General features: G+C 39.9%; 1 protein-coding gene across 5 annotated transcripts; it reads right to left on the bottom strand.

Moving 5' to 3' along the window:
- Nucleotides 1-7,052: 7,052 nt before the first annotated feature.
- On the bottom strand, nt 7,053-22,975 carry RAP2C (RAP2C, member of RAS oncogene family). 5 transcript variants are annotated; one of them, XR_004348069.1, is made up of 5 exons: nt 22,870-22,975; nt 20,735-21,267; nt 20,453-20,613; nt 17,656-17,970; nt 7,053-9,552 (listed from the first exon to the last, which is right to left on the bottom strand). XR_004348069.1 is itself a non-coding variant. In XM_032619912.1 (5 exons), exons 3-4 carry the CDS (start codon nt 20,525-20,527, stop codon nt 17,692-17,694), a joined length of 354 nt encoding a protein of 117 aa, XP_032475803.1. In that variant the 5' UTR covers nt 20,528-20,613; nt 20,735-21,267; nt 21,412-21,610; the 3' UTR covers nt 7,053-9,552; nt 17,656-17,691. The 5 variants fall into 5 exon arrangements, 4 of the variants coding, with proteins under 4 accessions (XP_032475803.1, XP_032475801.1, XP_032475800.1 ...); XM_032619912.1 differs by lacking the exon at nt 22,870-22,975 and adding an exon at nt 21,412-21,610; XM_032619910.1 differs by having other exon boundaries at nt 20,453-21,267; nt 22,870-22,941.
- Between the last annotated feature and the right edge of the window lie 553 nt (nt 22,976-23,528).

A 23,528-nucleotide genomic window follows, 5' to 3' on the forward strand; every position in this document is an offset into this window, starting at 1 on the left:
CCACTGTAGGGAATTCCCTAGCTGTCCAGTGGTTAGGACTCCACACTTCCACTGCAGGGGGCCCAGGTTTGATCCCTGGTCTGGAAACTAAGATCCTGCAAGCCAAAAAAAAAAAAAATCTACCACTGTAATATGTCTCTCAGATCCCCTCACTTATATCCATTTCCACTGTCATTACCTTAGGCCTCTAACACCTCTTGCCTGATGACTGCAACATTCTCCTTAACCGTCTCTAACCCTTTCCCCTCCTACTTCTTCTCCATACCTCAATTCCAGCCATCTTGGTGAAGCACCATTCTGATGGAATTTTTTATTTAAAGACCTTTCAATGGCTTCAAGCCTTTCAAGAGTTGCTGCTATATGACAGTTCTGTTAATAGTATCATCGTTCTATGCAGCTGAACTCAGTTCAACAAATCTTTATTGATGGTCTGCTTTGTGATAGGTTGTAGAATAACTAGCAAACAAGACACAGTCCTTTCCCTATCAGAGTTTACTTTCTTGAAAAGGGAGGCAAACAAGCAATTTCGATGTGTGTGTAGGAGATAGGCAAAGAAGAAGAGGCGAGGGGTTTCAGAAGGAAGAGAGAGTGAGCAAGGGCGTGAGAGTATATGCAAGAAACTACAAAGCCACAGGATATTAAAGGGAAAGGTGTGAGGACAGGGTGGGGGAAATAAGGATGGACAAATAGGCAGGGGCCATGTTACCCTAAGAAGTTTGGGCTCAGTCTGATAGTGATAAGGAGCCCTTGGGGAGCTTTTGGCTAGGGGGAGATACAGGATTATATTTGCATTTGTAAAAGATCGGTCCGGCTGCTTTGTAAAGGAAAGGTTATAGTGGGTCAGGATTGGAGGCAGGGGAAGCTCTATGGAAGCTAGATTATTTATGACTGTCCAATTACCCAAGCTAGAAACTACTTAGTTTCTATTCCCCCTCTTCATCATAACCAATAATCACATCACGTCCTGTCAGTTCTACCGCCAAAATTGACTTAATCACTCAGCATTTATTGAATCCTTCTATGCATCAAAAGCTGGGCTTGATGACAAAGGATCCATTTCTCTCCTAAGAGAAGCTGATTGTCTTTGGGGGGGAGACAGATATGTAAATGGATAAATGTGAAATAATGTGATAAGTACTCACTGGGCGCTGTCAAGGCAGGAAGAGGAAGAGAGAAACAAATGAATGTCTCTGCCTGAGGGCAATGAGACAGAAATCAAGGATCCGTGGAGATGAGGTATGAGTTACGTCCTGAAAGATGAGTAGAATTCTCTAGAGGGAGGAGATTTGGGGAGAGTATACTGCCCATGATGGGAATAGCTCCTGCAAAGGCATGGAAATGTGAATGAACAGGCTTGTTTGGGAACCAGCAAAAGTTTGGGGTCATGGGGACTGGAGATCAGGTTATGAAAGGAGGCATAGAAAAAGATGAGGTTGGAGAGGTAGACCAAGTTGGAATGTGAACTCCCTTGTTTAGGGCAGTGGATCCTGGAGAGTCATGAGAGAATTTTAAGCTGAAGAATGTGATGTGAGCAGATTTGTGACTTGAGTCCCTATCTTAGGCCATATTAATTTATCACCATCTCTTCATTTTTGGAAGACATCCTGATTTTGCCCTATTAGGGCACTTGTTCTTTCTTGTTTATATGATTGCAGTGGTCTAACAGGTCTCCCTGCCCCAGAATCCTCTTCCAATTTATCCTCCACTTTGGCATCTTTCTAAAACACCTATCCATTCCTGCCATTGTCCTGCTGCAGCCTGCCAGTGGCTCCCCATCGCTGCCAGGAAAAATCTTTAAATGCCCAGCACGGCACGCAAGACCCTTGTAATCCAGCCTGTGTTGCTTTCCAGCCTCATCTGTCATCCCTCCTTCCCATCCTTTTTCCAGCCTGCCCCTTTTGCTATCCTTGTTAACTAGAGGGCTCCCAAGACCACCAGGCACATTTGGGGCTCCACATCTCTTCTCATTCTCCTCCCACAAAGTCTATCTGAAATGCCCTTACTGCAAACTTCGCCTTAGCTTTCAAGAACCAACTCATAAGGCAAGTTCTTTCGACCTTCCCTTGACCCCCTACAGGGAGAACAAACCCCACTTCCAGTTACGTTCACTCTAAGCATCTTTGCCACAAGCATTTTTTGCCATTTAACTAATTTGCTGTAAGGCAATTTTGCCCTGAAAAATTAAAAACACTGGTTGACAGTTTTTGGTTTGACAGTTTGGTTCCAACTAGTTGAAATGCATTTCCTCCAATTAGTGATGCTATTGATGGCTTTATGGAGCTGACAGATGATGGATGATAATTTACACCGAGTTAGTTTCTTATTTAAACACACTGTATTGGAGGAGAAAGAGGCCAAGGGCCTCAAAGGCACAGACTTGAACCTGAGTTTCCCATAGAACTTTGGAATGTCTATCAAGGGACACGTGACAACATGCCAAGAACACCCAACAGTGTAGAGGCTTTCACAACACAATACAGAGCTCTGTTTTGTTTTGTTTTTGTTTTTAATATTAATTTACTTATTTGGCTGCGCCAGGTCTTAGCTGTGGCACGCAGGACCTTCGTTGCAGCACGCGGTATCTTTAGTTGCAGCATGCGAACTCTTAGTTGCAGCATGTGGGATCCAGTTCCCTGACCAAGGATCGAACCCAGGCCCCCAGAATTGGGAGCACGGAGTCTTAGCCACTGGACCACCAGGGAAGTCCCCAGAGCTCTGTTATGGATATGCATCCTAGCATTTGAAAATTGATACCTCTCTTAATGAAGGAAGACATTTTAGCAAAAAAGAAAAAGTTCAATGCCAAACGAGGAGAGGAATCAGCAAGTTAAAAAAAAGGAAAAAATACTATGAACAGAAGACTTGGAAGACGAGTACTTAACATACAACCCACAAAATAAAATCAGTTATTTTTGTAGTATTGCCGTGAATCTACACACATTTAAAATGCTTTCTTGTACTTTGCAATAGTCTTTTTAATTTTGTTATTCATTTTTCATGCTTTATTATGTTGTCTTTAATGTCCCTCTTTTATTTTTCATTATTTTATCTTTTAGGGCAAAACTGCTTACAGCCAATTAGTTATGTGGTGAAAATGTGGTCCTTTTAATTCTGTTATTTATTTTTCATGTTTCATTATGTCCTTCTCAATGCCCCTCTTTTATTTTTCGTTATTTTATCTTTTATGGCAAAATTATCTTACGGCCAGTTAGTTATGCAACAAAAATGTTTGTGGCAAAAATGCTTATGGCAAAGATGCTCATGATGAAAATATTGGATATACAAATCCTTTCCCTTCTCTGGGCTCCCTGGCATCTGGTACATGCTGATATTAGAGCATACAGCATATTGCCTCATAATTATTGCTCGCAGGGCTGTCTCCCAGGCTGGAATGTAAGCTCCACCAGAGGATAAAGTCATATCACATTCCTCTTGTAAACTCAGCTCATAGCACAGTGCCTGGCATATACATAGAAGCTCAGTTAAATGAAGTTAAATAAAGGTGTTGATTTTCTTGTCCCTTTTTTGTCTGGAGTAGTTATCTTCCCCACCAAGCAACTCTTTACTGTCAAATGGATATCACTTTTCTGGGTTGGATTTCCATTCCTCGGTCACTGAAAATATTCTTTTTAGCCAGCTGGAGAGCCAAAGGCCTGCAGCTCAGACTTCTCTTGGGTTAGAGAACAAGGGTTTCGATTGCCATGCCATAGTGGTCAGAAGACTCAAGCATCCACCAGACTCAGCTTGTAACCAAGCAGCATGATAAAGCCTTGCAGTTGCCATTTAAATGTCCACACCCCCCATTTACTTCTATATATTTTGGGGCCTGAGCAAAGGGCCAAAACACTTGTAGAGATATCCTGGGGGCATGGCATAATGTCTATGCTTTTCTCTAAGGGTTTTTCTAAGGGTAACCATGCAAGTGTTCAAAAGAGGGACTGCAGGAAACCAGAGAAAACGATGCCCACTTGTATAAGGGATTCCTGAAGCTCCCTCCTAAACAATGAACCCCCAAACTGGGATTTACTGAAGGGTCAGAACCCCCAGAGATCCTTACATTTCTTAACTATAGACTTCACACTTGTCCACTTTCAAGGTCCAAGAGAAAGTTCAGATGGGCTTAAGCCCCTCGCTCCCTCACATCCCCCTTCCAAACTTTAAAGCTTACAGCAGCTGGTAGGAGCTTCAAACTACTAAGTCCAGGGCATTCTCTGAGGCTTACAGCATGAGTGAAAGTATCTAGAGCCTCAGGAGCCAATTCCTGGAGGGCTTTTTGGGGCATCTGGGAGTCTCTGGTTACACGGCAGACTGCACAGATCATTGATATTGAAGCACATACATGGGACTAACATCTGGGGGATAACCTGACATTGGTTTAAGGCCAACCTGAAAATGTCTCCAACTACTGGTGTCAAAGGATTTGGAGACTGAATCTTGGTGTTGGGGGAACCAGAGTAAAAAATCTTTACTTCCATTAGTTTTATTACTCATAAAACTGTCTTATGGAAAGAAGGGAGGGGGCAGGGTAGGAGTTTGGTTACATGGGGTACAAGTTAATTGGTAGGTACGATGAAGGAATGGGGACAAGGATTAAAGGAAAGGCCAAGAAGATGACTGTAGGGGTGTAGGTGGGGAATCGCCTGAGATTTTGCAGAGAGAATAGGAATTATTGCCTCATTAAGGGGAAATATTTGAGAGGTTGGGGGACCCAATATGAACATTTCCCTGACTTGTCTAAGAATGAGGCTGGGACAGGTCTGGGTCAGCTTCGAAATCTAGTGGAGAGGAAATCCAGGCATGAGCAGCAAATACTCTTTCTTGACTGTATTCTCCTCCCTAGATTCTGGGGGAATTTAATCTTAGACTCAAGGCCCGTCCGTCCATATTTACGGTACGCCTGTATGGACCATCTCTTTATGGTATACATTTCTCTTGAAAATGAGTTTGGAAACAATTACTTCTCTCCTAAACAAAAACAGAAAGCAAAACAAAGGAGCAAAAAAAAATCAACTTAGTGCTGCAGAGGATGCAGGAAGGTGGAGGAAGAAAATGCATTTCCCATACTACCTGCTATAAATGAAAATGACCAGTAGGAAATGGCAGGGTTAGAGTTTTCTAAAGAGTGAACGCCCATCTGCCATACTGGTTCTGTGATTATAATTTCATAAAATATTTATTGAGCACCTATAACACACTAGAGGTAAGAAGTGACCTAGGCAAGGCCCTACCTTCAGGGAGCTCACAGTCTATGGGAGAAAACTGATGAATGGGTCCTGTACAATGACAGGACCATTGAGTTTGTGAATGGGGCAGCCTGGGCCATAGAGAGCAATGCCTAAGCACTCACTGAAGTAGGTTTGTTTGCTGACAAAGGATGTGTCTGGGATCAACTGCACTTCTGGTCCTCCATTCAAACGCTAAGTTTAGGTAGAAAAAGGGTGCAGCTGAACTCTGCAATGGATTCAGGATACAGCTGCTAAATCTAACTATAGTTCTTTTGGCACTGCTAACTGGGCTGGATTCTGCCTGGCGGCCAAAGACTGCCAAATTCTGATTTAAGACATTGACTTTCCAAAGAAAAATAGCTATAATGAAAATAGCTTATGTCTTACATAAACTCTTAGCAATATAACAAACACATTACCTTTAAATAGGACCCACAGTATTTTGTTACATATGAACTGTCACACTGACTCAAAACAGTTATTTCTTGCTGTGTGTCTTTTGTGTTGCTTCCATGAGCTTATAATTTTAACAGCACATATTTGACACTACCCAATGATGAATTAATTTTAAGCCTTGTCCCAAAGTACCCTCCTCAACATTTTAATCATTTGACTTTGCCTTTATGATCTTAAGTCACAACTTTCCTGAGCTTTGGTTTCATCAACAACAAATTGGGGACAATAAAGTCCAAAACACCAGATAGCTGTAAGGTTCAAATGAGATAAGTATATGTGAAAGCAGGAGCCTATCTAAAAACTGTCCCTGTTTTAAATCTGAACGAGAAGTCTTACAGCTTTGGATATTGACCCACACAAGCAGCTATGTCCTGGAGGATGAATCTTCTCCCCAGATGAGAACATGAAAAGGGCAGAAAAGGGGAAGATATAAAGGTGACCTGGCTGTGACAGAGTACCCTACTGATTTGGCTCATCAGGCATTTACCCTACTCCACCCTCTCTCTCTGTTATTCACTTGGTTAAAAGTGTTGACCTTGCTGGATGAGGGATGCTATTCCTTCGGTAGAAAAAAAGGGGGAGGGCTCTGAAGTCATGAGAGCCTTCCTTGTAGAAAAGGGCTTTTGGACTTGAAGGACAGCATCTAGTATGGCATATATGGGGTATTCAGAGCCCAACTAAAGACTGATAATCGATGGTAATAAACAACAAAATATCTTCTGTATGTTATGACACAGGTATATAAATCTGCCCATTTTTACAATTAAAAAAGTCCAGTTCATAATATATTTGGACAGACAGAACTGTCCAACTTCAAAGAAAACGTGGCTTTAACGAACATTGAGATTAAAACATCTATTCAGTTCAACAATTTAAAAACACTAGGTTAAGCAGTGAATTAAAGTGACTGGCAAAACCTTTCACTGGATAAAACAAAGCGATAATTGTGTTGAATTTTCTTAATTCATTATTTCAGAATTTAATTATATTGCTTAATATCATCTGGAAAGTCCTACACATGGACAATTCCCAGCCAGATTTGTAGCTGGGCCACTACAACAGATTTGTAGCTGGGCCACTTTCTCCATTTGGGACAAGTCATATACATTATACTTTTTTACCCATTATTTCTAATTTCTAATTTATTTGTAAGTTATTCAATTGATTAAATATTACATTTTAGGATATATCTCAGTTTTTCCCCATATATGCCAGAATGGTGACTAAGGACACAAGTGAACGTTTAACTTGTTTAAACATGTACTGCAATACACATTATCATTTTGATAAAAAGTAATGACTTTGAGTTATGAGATTTACAAGCTAGCAAATAACAAGTAGTAATACACCAAATAATTCAAGAAAACAACCTCAGTAATACAGATGTCTATTTTATTAAAAAAGTTACAAACAGGTGGACTGCAGGGTCGTCTTACAAAATGACAAGAATGAAATCTATTGGAAAAATTTTACTTTTACAAATCTTTATAGGTCATTGTTCAATGTTTGTACTTGTTATTCGAGATTTTTTACCTTTCACTGATAAAGTTACAGTACATTAGATCCATGATAATAGGTTACATGATTTTATTTGCAGAGCCCTACTGCAGTGATTTGAACAACTCCTAAACAGATGCCATAGTAAAGACGAGACATATATTGCATTTAATATTAATTTATTATCCTAATAAGCAACTTGACATGCAATCTATTGAGGAAGCTAAAATAACTTTTGGTCCCTTTTCTTAAAGTGTGCTGGAGAAACCACCTTTAAATCACTTTCCCCTGATTCCTGTGATCCTAAGTGAATTCAAGTTAAACTTGCTGCTGAGGTCAGTGACAGAGAGAGCGAGAGAGAGCAAGAGAATGAGAACTATCCATAGGAAAGAAACACTGTATTAAAAAAAAATCCATCTGCAGAAAATTTAAATTATGAATTATTTGATTCCTTTAGAATTTCACAAAACTAATAAAGATGAACCACAATCACCTAACCTACTTTGAACTGAGTGTTTGGTTTTAAGTTTGGTGTTAAAGTGCAAACTTAAATTAGGTATTCATTTCAAGCAGTTTATAAATAAGAAACAAAGTTTCAATTGCCTCCACCCTTACAATCTCACCATAAAATTCAAAATCTAAAATCAAGAGTTCATTTTGAGGGAATTTGATCAGGAATCAAATGCAACACGATTTTAAAAAAGGAAATCAAAGTTTAATTAATTTCTACACAATAATTAATGGTCATGCTGACCAATAAATCACATGAATGTAGATAACACTTTATTTGAACATCACACACAATATAAATTTAAAATTGCCACACCCTTCCAAAAACCATCACTGCATATATTAGAGCTTTCCTTGACAAAGTTATTGAGCTATTATTATAGATCAAAAGTATAGTTTTGGTTTTCTGTTTTGTTTTATTTAGAAGCATGTTCAAATGACTAAAGCTGGGCTCCTAAAATCGAGAACTTTGGTGCAGTAGGTGAGCTGCAGTTATTAACTTCTGCAAATTAAAAGCACACAACTAAAACCAAATAAAAACCCAACAACAAAATACTGTCAAACTTACAAAATTTTTAAATCATTGCTAGAAAAAGCGCTCGTCATGATGTTAAAACTGAACCACAAGATTACTCTTTATAAGTTTTCTTTCTGCTTCTATACCTGTATTACTGTTAAAATGTTCAAGTATTCAGACAAAATGTGCTGATTAGGTAAACAACATGGAAGGCAATGGCTATTAGAAGCACATTTGCAAAAAAAAACAAAAACAAAAACAAAACGCCCAGAGACTTGGCGCTATCCTCCCTCCTGTTACACAGATTTTTGTCTCTACTACAAACATGCTTCTTGAGAAATAACTAAAAAGCAATTGTGATAGTGCAAGAAAACTTTAACAAATATTGCTTTAAACTATTACTCAGAAAGACAAATATTAAGAACTAGAAACTGTATATGATTTTATTTGAATTTAATTTTACATGTGCAGAAGTCTACTAGATGTCAATTACAAGCCTGACAGGCAAAGCTGAGCTATCTCTGTTTAGGTATACAATTAATTTACCATGGATACAATATCCCTCTTCAAAGGCATTGCTAAGTAGGTCATAACTAAATTTAGAACTTCACAGAAAGGAAAATGTTACTGCTGCAATTTGATGCTGTAAATGAGATTAACACATGTGAAAACCTAATGGAATCAAATGCTTAACTCTTCAGCTAAATGCTCTACAGTCAATTTCAAATATCAATTGTAACTTTCAGAACATTTTAATTACAAAAACACATCACAAACTGCACTTGAAGAAAAGGGATATTCCATCCATACAGGTAAAATGTGATCTTTAGTTTCTTTTTACAACACTGCCACACGTAAACAAAGGCTCAAAGTATTAACCAACCATTTAAAGGAGAAAGATTTTACAAATAGAATGAAGCACTGGTGCGAGGTAATATACAGAAGTAACCATTTGTTTAAGGCTCAATTTTTTCTCCATTATAACTTTCTTTTAAAAGGCATTGAGTAGGTAATACTGAGTTTGAGTATTTAATAAATACAAGTTGAGAAACTGATTAAAGAAATCAATTAAAATATTAAAAATTAATTCTTGCATATTAGCCATCAATAAGAACTTAGAAAGCTACAAAAGGACTGATTGATAAAGAACAGATTTTAAACATATGGTAAACGTGCTAAGCATTCCTGTTTAAGGTCAATGGATCTTGAAGGCCAAAGACCTTATGCACTTAATTAGATGTATGGCAACATGCTGTAATAGAGACAGGTTTACCAAGGCTCAGTTCTGCAACCCAGGTTGTAAAGTTCTCCAAAGCAGCATCTGTGCAAATTTCCTCTGAGTTTTATCTGCAATTAAGATTAAAATGTCATTAAAATGTAGAAATATAGATTACAGTTTAAAATGAAAACACTGACAACAGATCTGTATACACATGCAAGTGGTACCAGAATCGTAAAGTGGAATTTCACTGTGTTCCCCATAAATTTAAGCAAAAATAATTTTCTGTGGTCCAAAAGAATCATTAAATTTTAGCAACACTATAATGATGCACTGGATGTAATATACTGTAACTTTTATTTTTAAAAATATTATATTTTATAAAGTATACAATATTAAAAATGTTATTACGTGTTTAAAAGATCTTACAGTGTAAAAGTGGCAAATGTCACTTCTACTTTGAATTTGATCTCTTCATGTTTTTAATGGGAAATAGTATTAGAATTAAATGTATACTGATTATGAACTAACTTGACAATACGCAAAACTTCAAAAGTTAGGGTTTTTTTGAGATTTTAAAATAAGAGAATGTAATTCAATCACAGTCTAGCTATCAAGCATCTACTAGGTACCCCGACTTGGGTTAGATGCTAGGTGACAGCAGTAGTTCAAATTTCCCACTCTGGTCTGCCCTCTTCAGTACATCCTCCCAACCATAAAAGCTTCTCCTATGATTCAGATTTCTCAGTCTCTGCTCTTAGAATTGGTAGACTTCCGCCCTCCTAATTAATACCAGGGGGGAAAAAAAATCTATCATTCAGACACAATGTCTTTTAAATATGCTGGATCACCAAAGTGCTTCTAGGGGAATGGAATTACATTTTTTAGTGTGAAAGATTAAAATTGTTAAATAAAGCCAGAAACAAAGAGTAGAATAGCAACTATGAAACAATGCCAAGTGAAACCAACTTAAGATCATCTTAGGGCTCTACCAATGTTTATACATGCAAAATTTTAATTTCATTTGACAGCTACACATCTATTAGTGTTCAAAGAGCCTAAAAGAACTCTTTATTAGCAGCTATATCATAAAAATGATTAGTTTTAAAGAACGTCTCTCATTATTATTGAAATTCTGCCACCTAAACACATTAGGAAAAACAGAACAAAAGTTTGCCTCTTCAGAAATTATTAAAGAAAAATTTTTCTTCCAATTAAAATTAAGACTTTCTTTGCATTAACGCAAGTTGTTAATCAGGACACTGGTTATTTAAGCTTGGGCAAGTCCAGTTTCCTCATCATTAAAATAAGGATAAAAATTCTTTCCTGACAGGGTTGTGGTAAACATCACATAAGGTACTATGTGAAAGCACCTTACATGTCAAACGTCAGGTAACATTTTCATTTCTCAACTACGTTATAAATTTCTAGAAGACTAGGATTATGCCTTTGATATCCAAATTAAAGACCTTTATATTTTTATTTTTTAGCCTCATTTCAATTTTTATACCTATTTGAACACAACAGTATTTCATTATATACTCAGTTCATTGTGAGGACTCTTTTTCAGATCAGACTTTCGTCAATTAACATGAATTAGTAAGTTGATTATAATTTTTTTTTTTTTCTCCTGTACGCGGGCCTCTCACCGCTGTGGCCTCTCCCGCTGCGGAGCACAGGCTCTGGATGCGCAGGCCCAGCCGCTCCACGGCACATGGGATTCTCCCGGACCGGGGCACGAACCCGTGTCCCCTGCATCGGCAGACGGACTCTCAATCACTGCGCCACCAGGGAAGCCCTTGACTATAAATTTTAACCCACATTTTTCAAAATAAACAATTATAAAGAGTTTAAGATTTCCAAATATGAATATGTCTCTTAAATAGGGAAGACTTGGATGATCTAATAGTTCAGGCATTCTCTGAAATCAAATTGAGGAAGTAGTAATTATTTCTAGCCAAAATAAACATTAAGAATACATACCAGCTTATTAACCATAATCTACATTAAATAAAATGTGATAAATGCATTATTTCCCACCCTCTAAAAACCTGGTTAATACTTGGTCTATCCACATTCCACAGGATGACAATACTCCAGTGAAATCAAGAGACATAGATAAATCCCGGGTCAGATTCAACAGTATTAATATGAGGCATACCATTAAACAAAGTATTAATACCAACTACTTTTCAAGAGAGTAATAAATTTTAATTCTCTGCAGTAATAAATTCTGAGGCAAAAGCTTGCATTAAGCCAAAAGTACAGTCTCTCTCAGATTAGAAGTTCACTGAATGCAAAATGTAAATGTTATTGCTCCACACTGTGAAAGCAAAATTTTCAGTGTACTAACAACTCTTATTCATTTAAAAAACATTCCAGAAGTTTTAAAGGCAGCTGGTCAAAGTCATACTTTTTAACTCCCAGGATATCACATCCAGACACACTGCAAAAGTACAACATGCTGCTTGTGAGATAGAACACAAGTGATGCTCGTCCTTACTCTCAAGTTTCCAGCAAGACACCCAACAAATCTGAACGCTGGAAGCTTCTGCTCAAATTCTTGCTTAACTGGTTTCACTTTTCCACTTTTTTCTAATTAGATTTCGTTAGGAAAGAATAAAAAAAAATCCCAAACAACAGTCCAAACCTTTTGCTCAGGAAATTATGAAATACGGTCTCCCAAGTGGGGTAAATTGGTACACGAGAGTACCAAACACAGAACTGAAAGAACAAAGATCATTATTTATGTCAGCGTGAAGAAAAAGGGAGACTCTTGATTCAAGACTAGCACATCATTTCACGTGGCAGCAGAATGCCTGGGATATTAACAAAGGCTCCTAAAAGGCTTAGCAGTTTATGAATGCCTTTCTAGCTTAGCTGGATTTAGCATTTCTAAATACAATGGTATTTACTAGCATTCTTTTTAGCAAATATAAATGTGCAACCATAATCAATTTTAACTTTTTCCAGTTTTATACATATGATATTCTGGGGACTTAACCAAAGGAACTTTAAAAAAAATAAATTTTGTTTCCCAGTTTTTACTTGGCATTTTCATATCCAAGTTAAATATTAATTATATTAGCAAAGCACTAGGCTAGAATTCTGTTGATAGAGTTTATGTTTTTTGTCAAATATCTTGCTTGTTTCTCCATTGTAATTTGCATAACACTCATGAAGCTTATTAGGGGGTGGAGTGAGAGAGCTATAGGATCATTAAAAGTGCTCATCTGTCACCCATTAGAGAGCAGAAGCTGAACCTATGGCATAGAATCCTCAAATGGAAGGTGAACCGTGCTTTAAGGAGAACATGCACACGTAAAAGTTTACAGTAAACCCAGGGTAAAAAGGAAAAGCTATTTTTCTTACGTCCTAAACCTAAAATCTCTAAGTTTAAATTAATATGATGAATTCAATTCTGAGATCTCAAACAGTATGGTCATGCCCACTGATAATAAGCAGCAGTGTGAGAGCCCAATGATCTGATCCTAGCTGCTAGCTTTGAATTAAACCAGGTAGGGCACTGCTTCCCTCAACTCTAAATTGCTTTTTCTGAATCCCATACTCCTAAGACTGTGGCTAATCAAAGGAATTTGGGAGTATGTTTTTAGTAGGATAAGTTTTTCCAACAGCTGACAGGATTTAAGTTTTTCTTGGTGATATTATCTTCTGGATTTTAGAATTCCACTGAGAAGTACTCCCACGAGGAGAATCTTTCCTGAAGTATGGCTAGAATACTTCCTCAGTGGCAATTCTCCAACTCCATGATGCAATTTTTGTTAATTCTACTGATGGCTCATTCTAAGCTAGAGAGGTAACAGAGTAAAAGTGAATGGCTCAAATGCATTTTATTCTGCAATAAAAGCCTAATCTTGAGGTTAAAAGGAAGCAGTGAAAGTGGGAACAGATATACAAAGAGTCATTCTAATTCTAATCACAGACACCTCCACACCCAGAGCAGGTCTAACTAGGCACCTATCCACCCTGAACAGTCCCAAACCATGAACCTTGTGGGGGTCAGTGAAGGTCTGGGAGAATTAGTGGGCAGAAAGGACAAGGCAACTCTGTTCTTCCCTTTTGCCCCAGGTCCATTGCAGATCTATATGGTACACACTACCCCAAGGAATGCTTTCTCCTCCACTCAGGGCCGCTGTGTCACAGGCTTCATTCTGGCTCACTATGTGAACTGGATGACGAACGAGCATTTAAAGTAAGCTATTTTCTCCAAAGTGATAAGCAAGATAGGGCAGGGGGGAAAAAAGGAAGTATCTCTCTAAACTGTAACTTCAACAATAGAATTCCACCCCAGTGTTTTACTGATATGATTAATATTTAACTTGGATATGAAAATGCCAGCATTTTAAAGTACAAAATGTGAGTTAATTTTCATGATTTCCCCCTCACATCTGCTAAATCCCCCGGCATATCATATCTAATTAAAAGCTGGAAGAAAGATTAGAAACAATTCTGATTCCACATATTTATTTATTTAAAAAAGAACCTGAAAATGCTAATCAATTCCACTGTGTTTAGAAATAGTAAGGCCAGCTAGACTAAAATGACATTCATAGATGGTTCAGCCTTTCAGGAGCCTTTGTTAACATCCCGGGCATTCTGCCGCCACGTGAAATGATGTACTAGTCTTGAATCAAGAATCTCCCTTTTTCTTCGGGCTGACATATATAATGAACTGAGGCTGACATAAATAATGATCTTTGTTCTTTCAGTTTGATTCCCGGTGTTTGGTACTCTTATGCACCACTTACTCTCGTCGAGAGAACCCGTCCATAATACACGGAGAAAAATAGGATAAAATCCTGCAGGAGACCTTCAAGCTGTAGTAAAGAACACCTTCTTTCATTCCTGTTTTTTAAAAAATAATTATATTAATTTCTGTCAATACTGGACTGAGATACAGGAATCCTTGAAAAAATAATCTTTAAAAAAATTCTATCTGCCAAAAGAGTATTTACCAAATGATCACATTTAAGGAATAACTTTACTGTACTTCCCTAACAGAATATTTTTAGGATATTATTTTCTTTCTTTCTGGCATTCCCTCTGTTTGGAAATCACCTCTACCCCTCCCCCCATCCACTCAAATCCTACCCATTCTTCAAGGTCTGACTCAAACGCTACTGCTCCCCCATTCCTCTAAATCAGTGGTTCTTAACCAGGGGCAATTTTGCCCCCCAGGAGACACCTGGCGATGTCTGAAAATATTACTGTTCACCACAACAGAGGGGCGGGGGGAATGCTCTTGGCACCTAGTAGGTAGAGGCTAGGGATGCTGCTAAACATTCTGCAATGCACAGGATGGTCGCTACAGCAAAGAGTCCTGAATGTTGAGAACCTGCTCTAACTGAACGTGGTCTCTCCTTTCCCTGAAACCCCACAGCACTGTGATTTACTTCTTTTATAGTATTATGAGATTACTAACAAAACACTCATCATTCTCAACGACAGTATCGCACAACAGCCAAATGTCAACTATTTACACCAATACAGGGGACCGATGATACAGTTAATAAAACCAAGACAGGGCTGCCACACTGACCTGGGTCTCTATTATACTTCTGCTGCACAGTAAATGAAGTCCTTCAAAGCAGTTGGTGGCAGGCTCCTCAGGTCAGTAAGGAAACCAGCCACGAAAGCAGTGCATAAGGAATCTGGCATTGCTTCCAGACTTACAGTAAGATTACTGCCAGTGGGAGGGTGAAAGGTGAGGAAACAATCCTGGGAGCCATGCAGATAAACAGGTGTTGGGCAACAGACTGGTGACTCAAATTGAAGGGTGGTAAGAAATAAATGTGAGGAATTATCAGCAGTAATGCTTAGAACATTAATATATTTTCCCTTTCAATTAAGAGAAACCAACTTACAACAATCACAGTTCTTCTGACTCACTTGAGTCTTACTATCTCTAATTTGGACAAGGTACTCTTATAAATATTAAGGACAAACATTTCCCAAATCACCTTTATTTGTCAAAGTTTGATCTTCAATCTAAATCTGGGACTGGTAGACTTCAGAGCTCTATGACTCAAGCTACAGGACTCAGAATCCATCACCTATTTTTTCAAATAAATAGTAAGCAAGCACAACCACAAACTTTATGGACCTCCAATTACAGATACCTGTGCACATCAGTTCAATTTTATTTGATAGCAAAAAACCCCACTGCATATAGTGTGCTTTGTTCTAAAAGATCTTGGTCAGGGGACTCCCTATAACATTTTCAGAAATCCAGCTGATTAGATATTTTATTTCAAGACTCACACCTTCAATTGTATATTCTGCTTATAAAAACCAAACAAAAACTACACAGGCAACTTAACCCATTATTATAAAAATGAGCAATTATTGTTATTAATATTTTCTGATTTCAGTACCTTAGTTAACAAAAAATATAAACATAGTTTCCTTGAGATATTAAAAAGTCTACTTAATCATTCGTGTAGGTAACCAAACAGACTAAAAGTAATTTAGATCACAAAAGCTGCAAAATGAAATAAACTCAGAAATAACTCAGAATAAGAAATCTTTAAAAATAGCTTTAGACATTACTCATTTGCCAATTTGAATAAGACAGTGGCCCTCTACATGTGAGACCAATTTTATTCAGTTTCCTTCCTATAGCTGTCTACATTAATGACAGAAAAAAACTGGGAACATTTTGCAGGAGCTGGTTAATTTTTTATAAAGATGATAAAACTAAAACGCACACACTTACGTCATTTGCCTGGTTAAAAGTGTCAGATAGAGAAGTAGAGCATAACGGTAAAGATGCGACACCACACAGAACTTGCTCAAACTTGAAGTTGGCTTACAATTTAAGAAGAGACATTGTGGTATCAAGAACCCTGGACTCAATCACCTACATAGGCCTGTTCCTGCCTCAAAAAACTATATTGCAAGTGTGATGCTATCAACAAAACATATGCTGGGCTACAGTCTGCACAGTGACACTATATGATAACAGATGGAGCTAGGTATAAGACAATAAATGTGTTTTCATCTCATTCTGGTATGCTCAAAAACTGATGAGTGAAAGCATTTTGAATAAAGCACTGTTGTCATCCTTCATTTTCAAAGATGACACCAGCTGACAGAAGATCTTGTCTGAAAAGATAAATTAGGGACTGTTAGTCTTTTCTCCAGGGAGCACATATAAAGCCAGACCTTTGATTAGGAATCATCTCTGCGATCTGAAATGACTGTTGCCATTTGCAACACTGTCTCTTAGACTTGAGGTCAGTCTTGGCTCAAAACAATCAATTCCATTCCTGATATTGTCAGGCTAGTCTGGCATTTTCTGTGGTTTCTCAGTCATCCAGGATATTTGCTGTCTTATCTTATAATCCAAGTATTATTGTCTAAGTGAGACTATCTGCCCAATTACAATCTAGATTAAAAGATCATGACATGAATAAAATAATCTCATTTTAAATGCTCAGTAAATTTTATATAACCTTACTTTTCCAAAAACACAATCATTAAAAAAACCTTTATTAAGTTATTTAGCCCAATGAAAGGTTTGAAGATTTTACTATTGTTCTTAACTCCATTATTTATTAAACTGAATACATTATTTTCCTAGGCTTGGGACTGTCCGTTCTAAACACATCACAGATGATTTCACCAGATTCTCATCTGGACCATATATTCATAATGAAGTCAAGGTACATTGTGGCACTATAATTTATTATTATCAGAGGTCACTTAAGTCCCTCCAGTGCAAGGTACAGATTAACTTGATTAAATAATCATCCTGTAAATCTAGCACTTGGGTGATTAGTAAATTGATGATTTCAATTACAGCAGCTCTCCAGCCCAGAAAAGAAAAGCATAGAAAACACAAAACTAATCATCTTCTCAAATTATTACTGGATGCTCTCCCATGCATTTTGGATGCTACATCACCAAAACAGGGAAAAGGTGTATCATCCTTTAACTTACCCCACCCCAAAGGAATGTTACCAGAGAGAGAAGCACAGTAAATTGCTTTAAAAAACAAATCTTGGTGATGGGAATACAGGCAATTTCTTACCTTCATTTTACTAATCTGTATTTTTTTCGATTTTCTACATTGAATGTTGACTATTTTGCGCTAAGGGAAATATTATTTTAAAAATAAAGAAATTTAAGGTAGCACAATGTGTATTATTAGTATTACCCAGCTTTTTGTTCCACTTGACCAAAAACATAAGGTTCCATCAACAACTAACCTGCTCGGTATGGCCATGATTGAGGTTATCTTTTTTTTACTGGACAACGCAAGTTGTACAACACTGATCTTGCTTCTCGGGCAGGGAAGAATAGTTCATTTGCCTGACGATCTCGGCAAAAAGTTCATCCACCATTGATTTACTTTTTGCCGATGTCTCCATGAAAGGACAGCCCCATTCTTGAGCCAGAGCTCTGCCTTCTGAAGACATAACCTCTCTTTCTGGTTCCAGATCCACTTTATTTCCTACTAGGATCAGTGGGACTTTTTCATATCTCTTCACTCTGACAATCTGATCTCTCATTGGCTTGATATCCTATGTAAACAGTCACAAAGAGAAAGGGAAAAAATTATGCTATTTGCATAACCATAAAAGAAATATTGCAATATTGCAAGAAGTCATCCTTCAGTAAGTAGAGAACGCTGAATCCAAAATAAAACTACACACCCAAATAGAGAAAATGTCATTTTCTCCATTGAAGTAGCAACTAGATAATTTCCACAGACCCTACCTGCTGGATTTCTGTCAAGAATATAAAATGTAGGTTGCACACTAACTTTAGGACTCATTTAATCACTTCTTTCCCTCAGTCGATACTGATTTGAAAAGCAAATTCCCAAATATGATGAATCCATTTGTACAAAAGGGTGTCTGGCCATGTCCTTAAACCTGCCGGCTTGTCATCACTCCTGATAACACCTGTTATCCTAGCACAGGATGGCAGCATCTATGCATTCCTAGCCATTTAGCAAGAGCGCTTGAGAGAAAGTGTTTTAGGTGGGAACAAAAACACTGCGTTGTGTCTAGAAGACCAAAGTTAAAAACAGATTCACACGTGTCAATGTTTCATTTAAAATGAAACGGTATGCCTTTATCCTCAAAATACACTTCAATGTTAGAAATTACTGTACACTAGTGAGCAGCTCCTGGGAGGGACAATGCAGGGGGGAGTCTGGGCGGGAAGAAGTCAAACTTTCCTTTGCCTATGTTCGGGTTTACAACTTGAATTTTCTCCCACGTGTATTATTTTTTCTAAGTAATTACAATTAATTACAAAAGGTAAGAGCCTTAACAATTCTCTAGGAGGGCGAACTTTGGGTGGGGGGGTGGGTAGTACTGATTTAAGACATGTTATAGATTTAATACTGACATTAGTTTTTTGAAATTTTTTGTAACTTAAAAGATTTGACTTAAATATAACATGTGTTTAATTTGAATAGTTGCAGTGCACAGTATTCACTTGCAGGATGAAGGAAAAACAAGGCACTGAAAATTTACAAAAACATACGGTTATTTGACATTTGTAACAATTTTGTTTGATCACATATCAATTCAGTCTTCTAGGTTAAGCTTCTTTTCCCTGTGTCCTTATGGAAACACAAGTTCAGCTGAGAATCCAAATTTACGGCATTTGGGCTTAAAAGAGTTTAAGTCTCCACTGAAATAATGGCAGTTTTTCACTATTTATGTGTATAAAAGAAGTAGCTATAATGGATATCTTATGAAAAACCCTTCAAAAGACTGCCAGCCTCAAAAGAGTCAGCTAATAGAATAACAAATGTCCCAAGGATCCTTTAGAAAGAAAACGCCTGTCAAATAGCACCTTTAGCACATTGGTACTTTCTGGTGAAAAATGCTTTTATAATAGTAATGCTTTGGAATTTAAGCCTACATAAAATGAACTTTAGTTTGGTCACAGTAGCGTTGTTTCATTTATTATTATTTTTAAAAGAAAAAAATCCTGAAGTTGCTATATCTGGTTACTGGAAAAGCTCACTATAGTACTTTAAGTTAAAATACTAAGAAAAGTGGAATTAGCACATTGGCTTGGCTAAAGCACTTAATGTCTCTTATGTAAGCAACATTAGTGCATACCTTTAAATGCAGAAAAAAATATCCATTTCCTAAATCAATGGAGGTCAATATAACGGGTCAATATGAGGTTATTTATTTTCAAGGAATAAATAGCAACATTTATTGCATCTCTTAAAATAATGTTAAACCTCCAGTCTGTCTTCCAGTGAAGGACACGACAGATTTTCCGAAGAAATTGGACCACCTCCAGTTCGGCCACCGGCCGGGGGTTAGAAATCTGCACTTGTTCAGTGTTCCCAGTTCCACATATTTTCTATAAATATTGTCAATATTATCAGAAATGATTTGAATGAACTGCAAAAAAGGAGAGTCATTCTAGATTTTTGTTCGTTATTAATTCTAGGTACTAGTCTTTTCAATTAGTAACTTCCCTTCACACGCCCCAAGTAAGTAAAATGCCTAGAAGGCAGGTCTTGAGTTCTTCATCTTGCAGCCCTAAGATTTATAAATCTGGCTGAGAGACTTGGCTGAGAACAGAGAGGGGGAGGGGGGAAGCAGACGCAGAGGAGTTATCTGTGCAACAGATAATCGGCTCCAAATAATTTTCCTTTTGAAGTGCTCTATTTGCCCGAGATTATCTTTTAAATGTTGTTTTGTTGAGTACATTAACCAAGACTTGTTGACTTGAACAAGCAACTTCAGAAGGCTATATAGTCCAGGCTAAATATACACAAGCTGACATTTCTTTTTCACTTCTCTTTCACTTAAAAATAACTTTAAAACATTTGTTGACGGTTGAGACTTTAGTCCTCTCTACAGAAGCAAATCGATACTTTTCCGTGCCAGGAGTAACCTCAAAAATGCGCCATGTCTAACTTTCAAAAGCAAAACACAGTCATTTACGCACGGTGCAAGCAAACCAGAAGTAAATGTAGGATTACCACACCCCCTTCTAACAAATTACAAGACTTGGTTTGGTTACCTGAAAAGACTGTTGATTAACCAGACTATAAACCAGGATGAAACCTTGGCCGTTTTTGATGTAGAGATCTCTCATGGAGGCAAACTGCTCAGTTCCTGCGGTGTCCAGAATTTCCAGCACGGAGGGGGAAGAGTCCACTTCGATCTCTTTGCGGTAGAAATCTTCAATGGTGGGGTCATATTTCTCAATGAAAGTCCCAGTGACAAACTGCACAGTCAAGGCAGATTTGCCAACCCCTCCGCTCCCTAACACCACTACCTTGTATTCCCTCATGAGTCTCACCTTCCCCAACTCCTACCAGAGGGAGGGAAAAATTACACCCCGCTCGCTGCGGCGCGGCTCTGGGAGGCGGAAGGTGGGCGGAAATCTGCGAACCCGGGAGGAGAGTGCAGAGCAGCCGCGGGCCCAACGAGGGAAGAAGAGGAAGTTAAAGGAGGGGGAGGGGAAAGAGCGAAGTGTCGGGGTGGGTGGGGATGGGATGGTAATGCCCTTCCTATAGGAACTGAAGCCCAGGCAGGGGGCGTGGGGAGAGGGCGAGCCCGGAGCAGCCCGGAGTCGGGGGGAGGCGAGGCGCGCCCCCCGGAGGGAAGGGGTGGGCGCCGCAGGACCGACGGGGGCTCCCGCGGGAAGGCGGGCGTCGGAGGAGCCTGCGGCCGGGGGCTGCCCCGTACCCCTCCCCCGCCCTTCACACAAAGGGGCCCAGGGACCCCGCTTCCTGCTCGCGCCGCCGAGCCGGCCCGGGCCTGTGTGCTCTGTTCCAGTCTCTGCTGCCCGGACGGGTCTCTGGGCCGCGGCTCCCGCGGGCGTCGTCCGGCCTGTGATGGGGCGGGGAGAGGGCGCGCGTTACCCGCCGGACCCCCGCCCGCCCCAGCCGGGCGGCCCGGCCGGCCGCCTCCCCTTCCCCCGCCCCCGGCTCCCACCCGGACCCGGCCACCGCCGCCAACACTGCCGCCGCTTACCCTGCCGTCCTCACCCGCCCGGCCGCCCGGGAGGCTCTGTCACGCCAAGGCCATGGCCATCGGCCGGCTCCTTGGTCTCACCGCCGCCCCTGCGCTGCGGCTCGCAGAGGGAAAAGGGGCGGGGGCCGTCCGGCGGCGGCGGCCGCTGGGACTCCAGGCGAACCCACCTCTTTTTTTTCTCACCCCCCCACCCCCCCCCCCCCACCGCACACACCCGGAAGGGTTTCCCTGACACACTGGTTGAGGTGCCCCAGTTCCCCGAGACTGGACGGGATCACTTCCGGTGGGGAAAGTCCCACCTCTCCGGGGCGAGCCGGGTGGCGCTGGGGCCGCGCCCTGCTGGGCGAGACGGCCAGGGGACGGTTTCGGGTCGGGGCTACGGCCTTGGCAAAGGGCCTCTCCCAGAACCTCCGGCGTCCTCCCTTTTTCCGCCCGGCTGCCCGCAGCTGCTGTTCCTGCTGCTGATGCTGCGGACAGTCCCACCCCGACCTCGCGGAAGCCTCTCCGCGTCTCAGCTGCCCCCAGCCCGGCCTGAGGACTCGATCCACTCTTGGCGGATCTAACGACCCGGAGAACGCCAAACATCTCCGTACTAGAAGCAGAAGGGAAAATAAAACAGCCAAGAAAGTTGATTCTCTTTGCTGGTATTTCTTCCACTTGACATTTTTTGAAGAAACGCGTGCAAACTAGCCTTCGACTTCGCTAATGGTTCTGATTTCCTCTGTGATGTGTTTTATTTAGCCGTGCCTGACAAATAATTAAGCACACACACGGTACTTTTATCATCTGGCAAATCTGCCTTGTCTCCATCAGCAAATGCCAAAGTCATTCCTTTCTTTCTTATCACCAGGGTCGAAAAACAACAGGATTAGAAGTAGACTTTACGGTACTGTAACTCAGCTTTGCCCCATTTTTTATTCCGACCGCTACGCAGCAGGGAAGCCTTGATTGGAAATTGTTTAGGCCAGCAGACTAACTTCTTTTAATCTTTTCATTATTTGCAGGCACAGCAATTTGCATGGCTGGCTCTTCCAAGTTAAAGTTTGTTTTAACGGCCATCCTTCATAGTCTTTGAATTCAGAAGCAAAGGACTCGGGTTAAACACACTAAGTTTCTATTTTTAGATAAAATTGGTACTTCTTACATATCTTTCCCTCTGCTAACTTTCTATTTGTAAACTTTGTGTCAGATCCACAGAGCCCCAGGGTCCCAGAAGCCTAGGTTATATTTTAGGCATGTCACTCCCTTTTTGATTCAGGCATGCACCCAGAAACCTGAGTCAGTGGCCAGTCGAATTAAATTGACCCCAAATCCCCTTACTTGTAAGCCCTAATGGCTGAACTGTATAAATAGGGATTTATTACCAAACCCAAATTGTTAGACATTAGACAACAGGCAAATTACAGTAGTGTGAAGTCCCACTGTGTCTCTCCCTGAGTACTCCCCAATGTCACTTACAGTATCCAAAGGAGAATTTAGCTCAATTTCTCCTCAGCCTAGGGTTGGTGTCATCTGTCCCGCGAAGTCCCCGGCTCTGGCTCCAGCTGGCCTGAGTCCCACCTGATATCTGAGGCACTGCCCTCTGCTGGAAGAGGTTTGGTCTATGAATTATGAGTCTCCTTGTAGGTCACTGCGCTTCCACACGTGCTGTCGCCTGATTTGGAGCTCTGCTGCCCACCTCCCTGGCTAGCTGTCTCCAGACTGTCTGGGGGAATCCACAGCCCTGCACCAGCCCTGCTTGTAACTGAGTCTGGAAATTCCTCTTCTGATCCAGCAATCAGTGCTGAGCAATTGTAGCAAGTCTCTGCTGTTACTAAACTGGCTAAACAGGGTGCCCTTCTTGTTGAGGTGGTCCCACCTGTTGGCAACTCTAATATGAATGTGTCGGCCAAAGTATTTTGGAGAGAATTCTTCGTTTCTCCCCGCAGGGAAACATACTCCTACCCTCAGTACAGAGTCCGATTGGGTCACTCTCATCGACTACAGGGTAGACAAATGTCACACAGTCTGAAGATCCTTCTAAACTTTCTTAGGAAGGATATTCATTACAGCAGCGTCTAGGAGAGTAAACAATTGGAAGTAACTTAAACGTCCTTCAATAGATGATTTAAAAAATA

This window comes from Phocoena sinus, chromosome X (assembly GCF_008692025.1).
Source record: "Phocoena sinus isolate mPhoSin1 chromosome X, mPhoSin1.pri, whole genome shotgun sequence".
NCBI classification, from domain to species: domain Eukaryota; kingdom Metazoa; phylum Chordata; class Mammalia; order Artiodactyla; family Phocoenidae; genus Phocoena; species Phocoena sinus.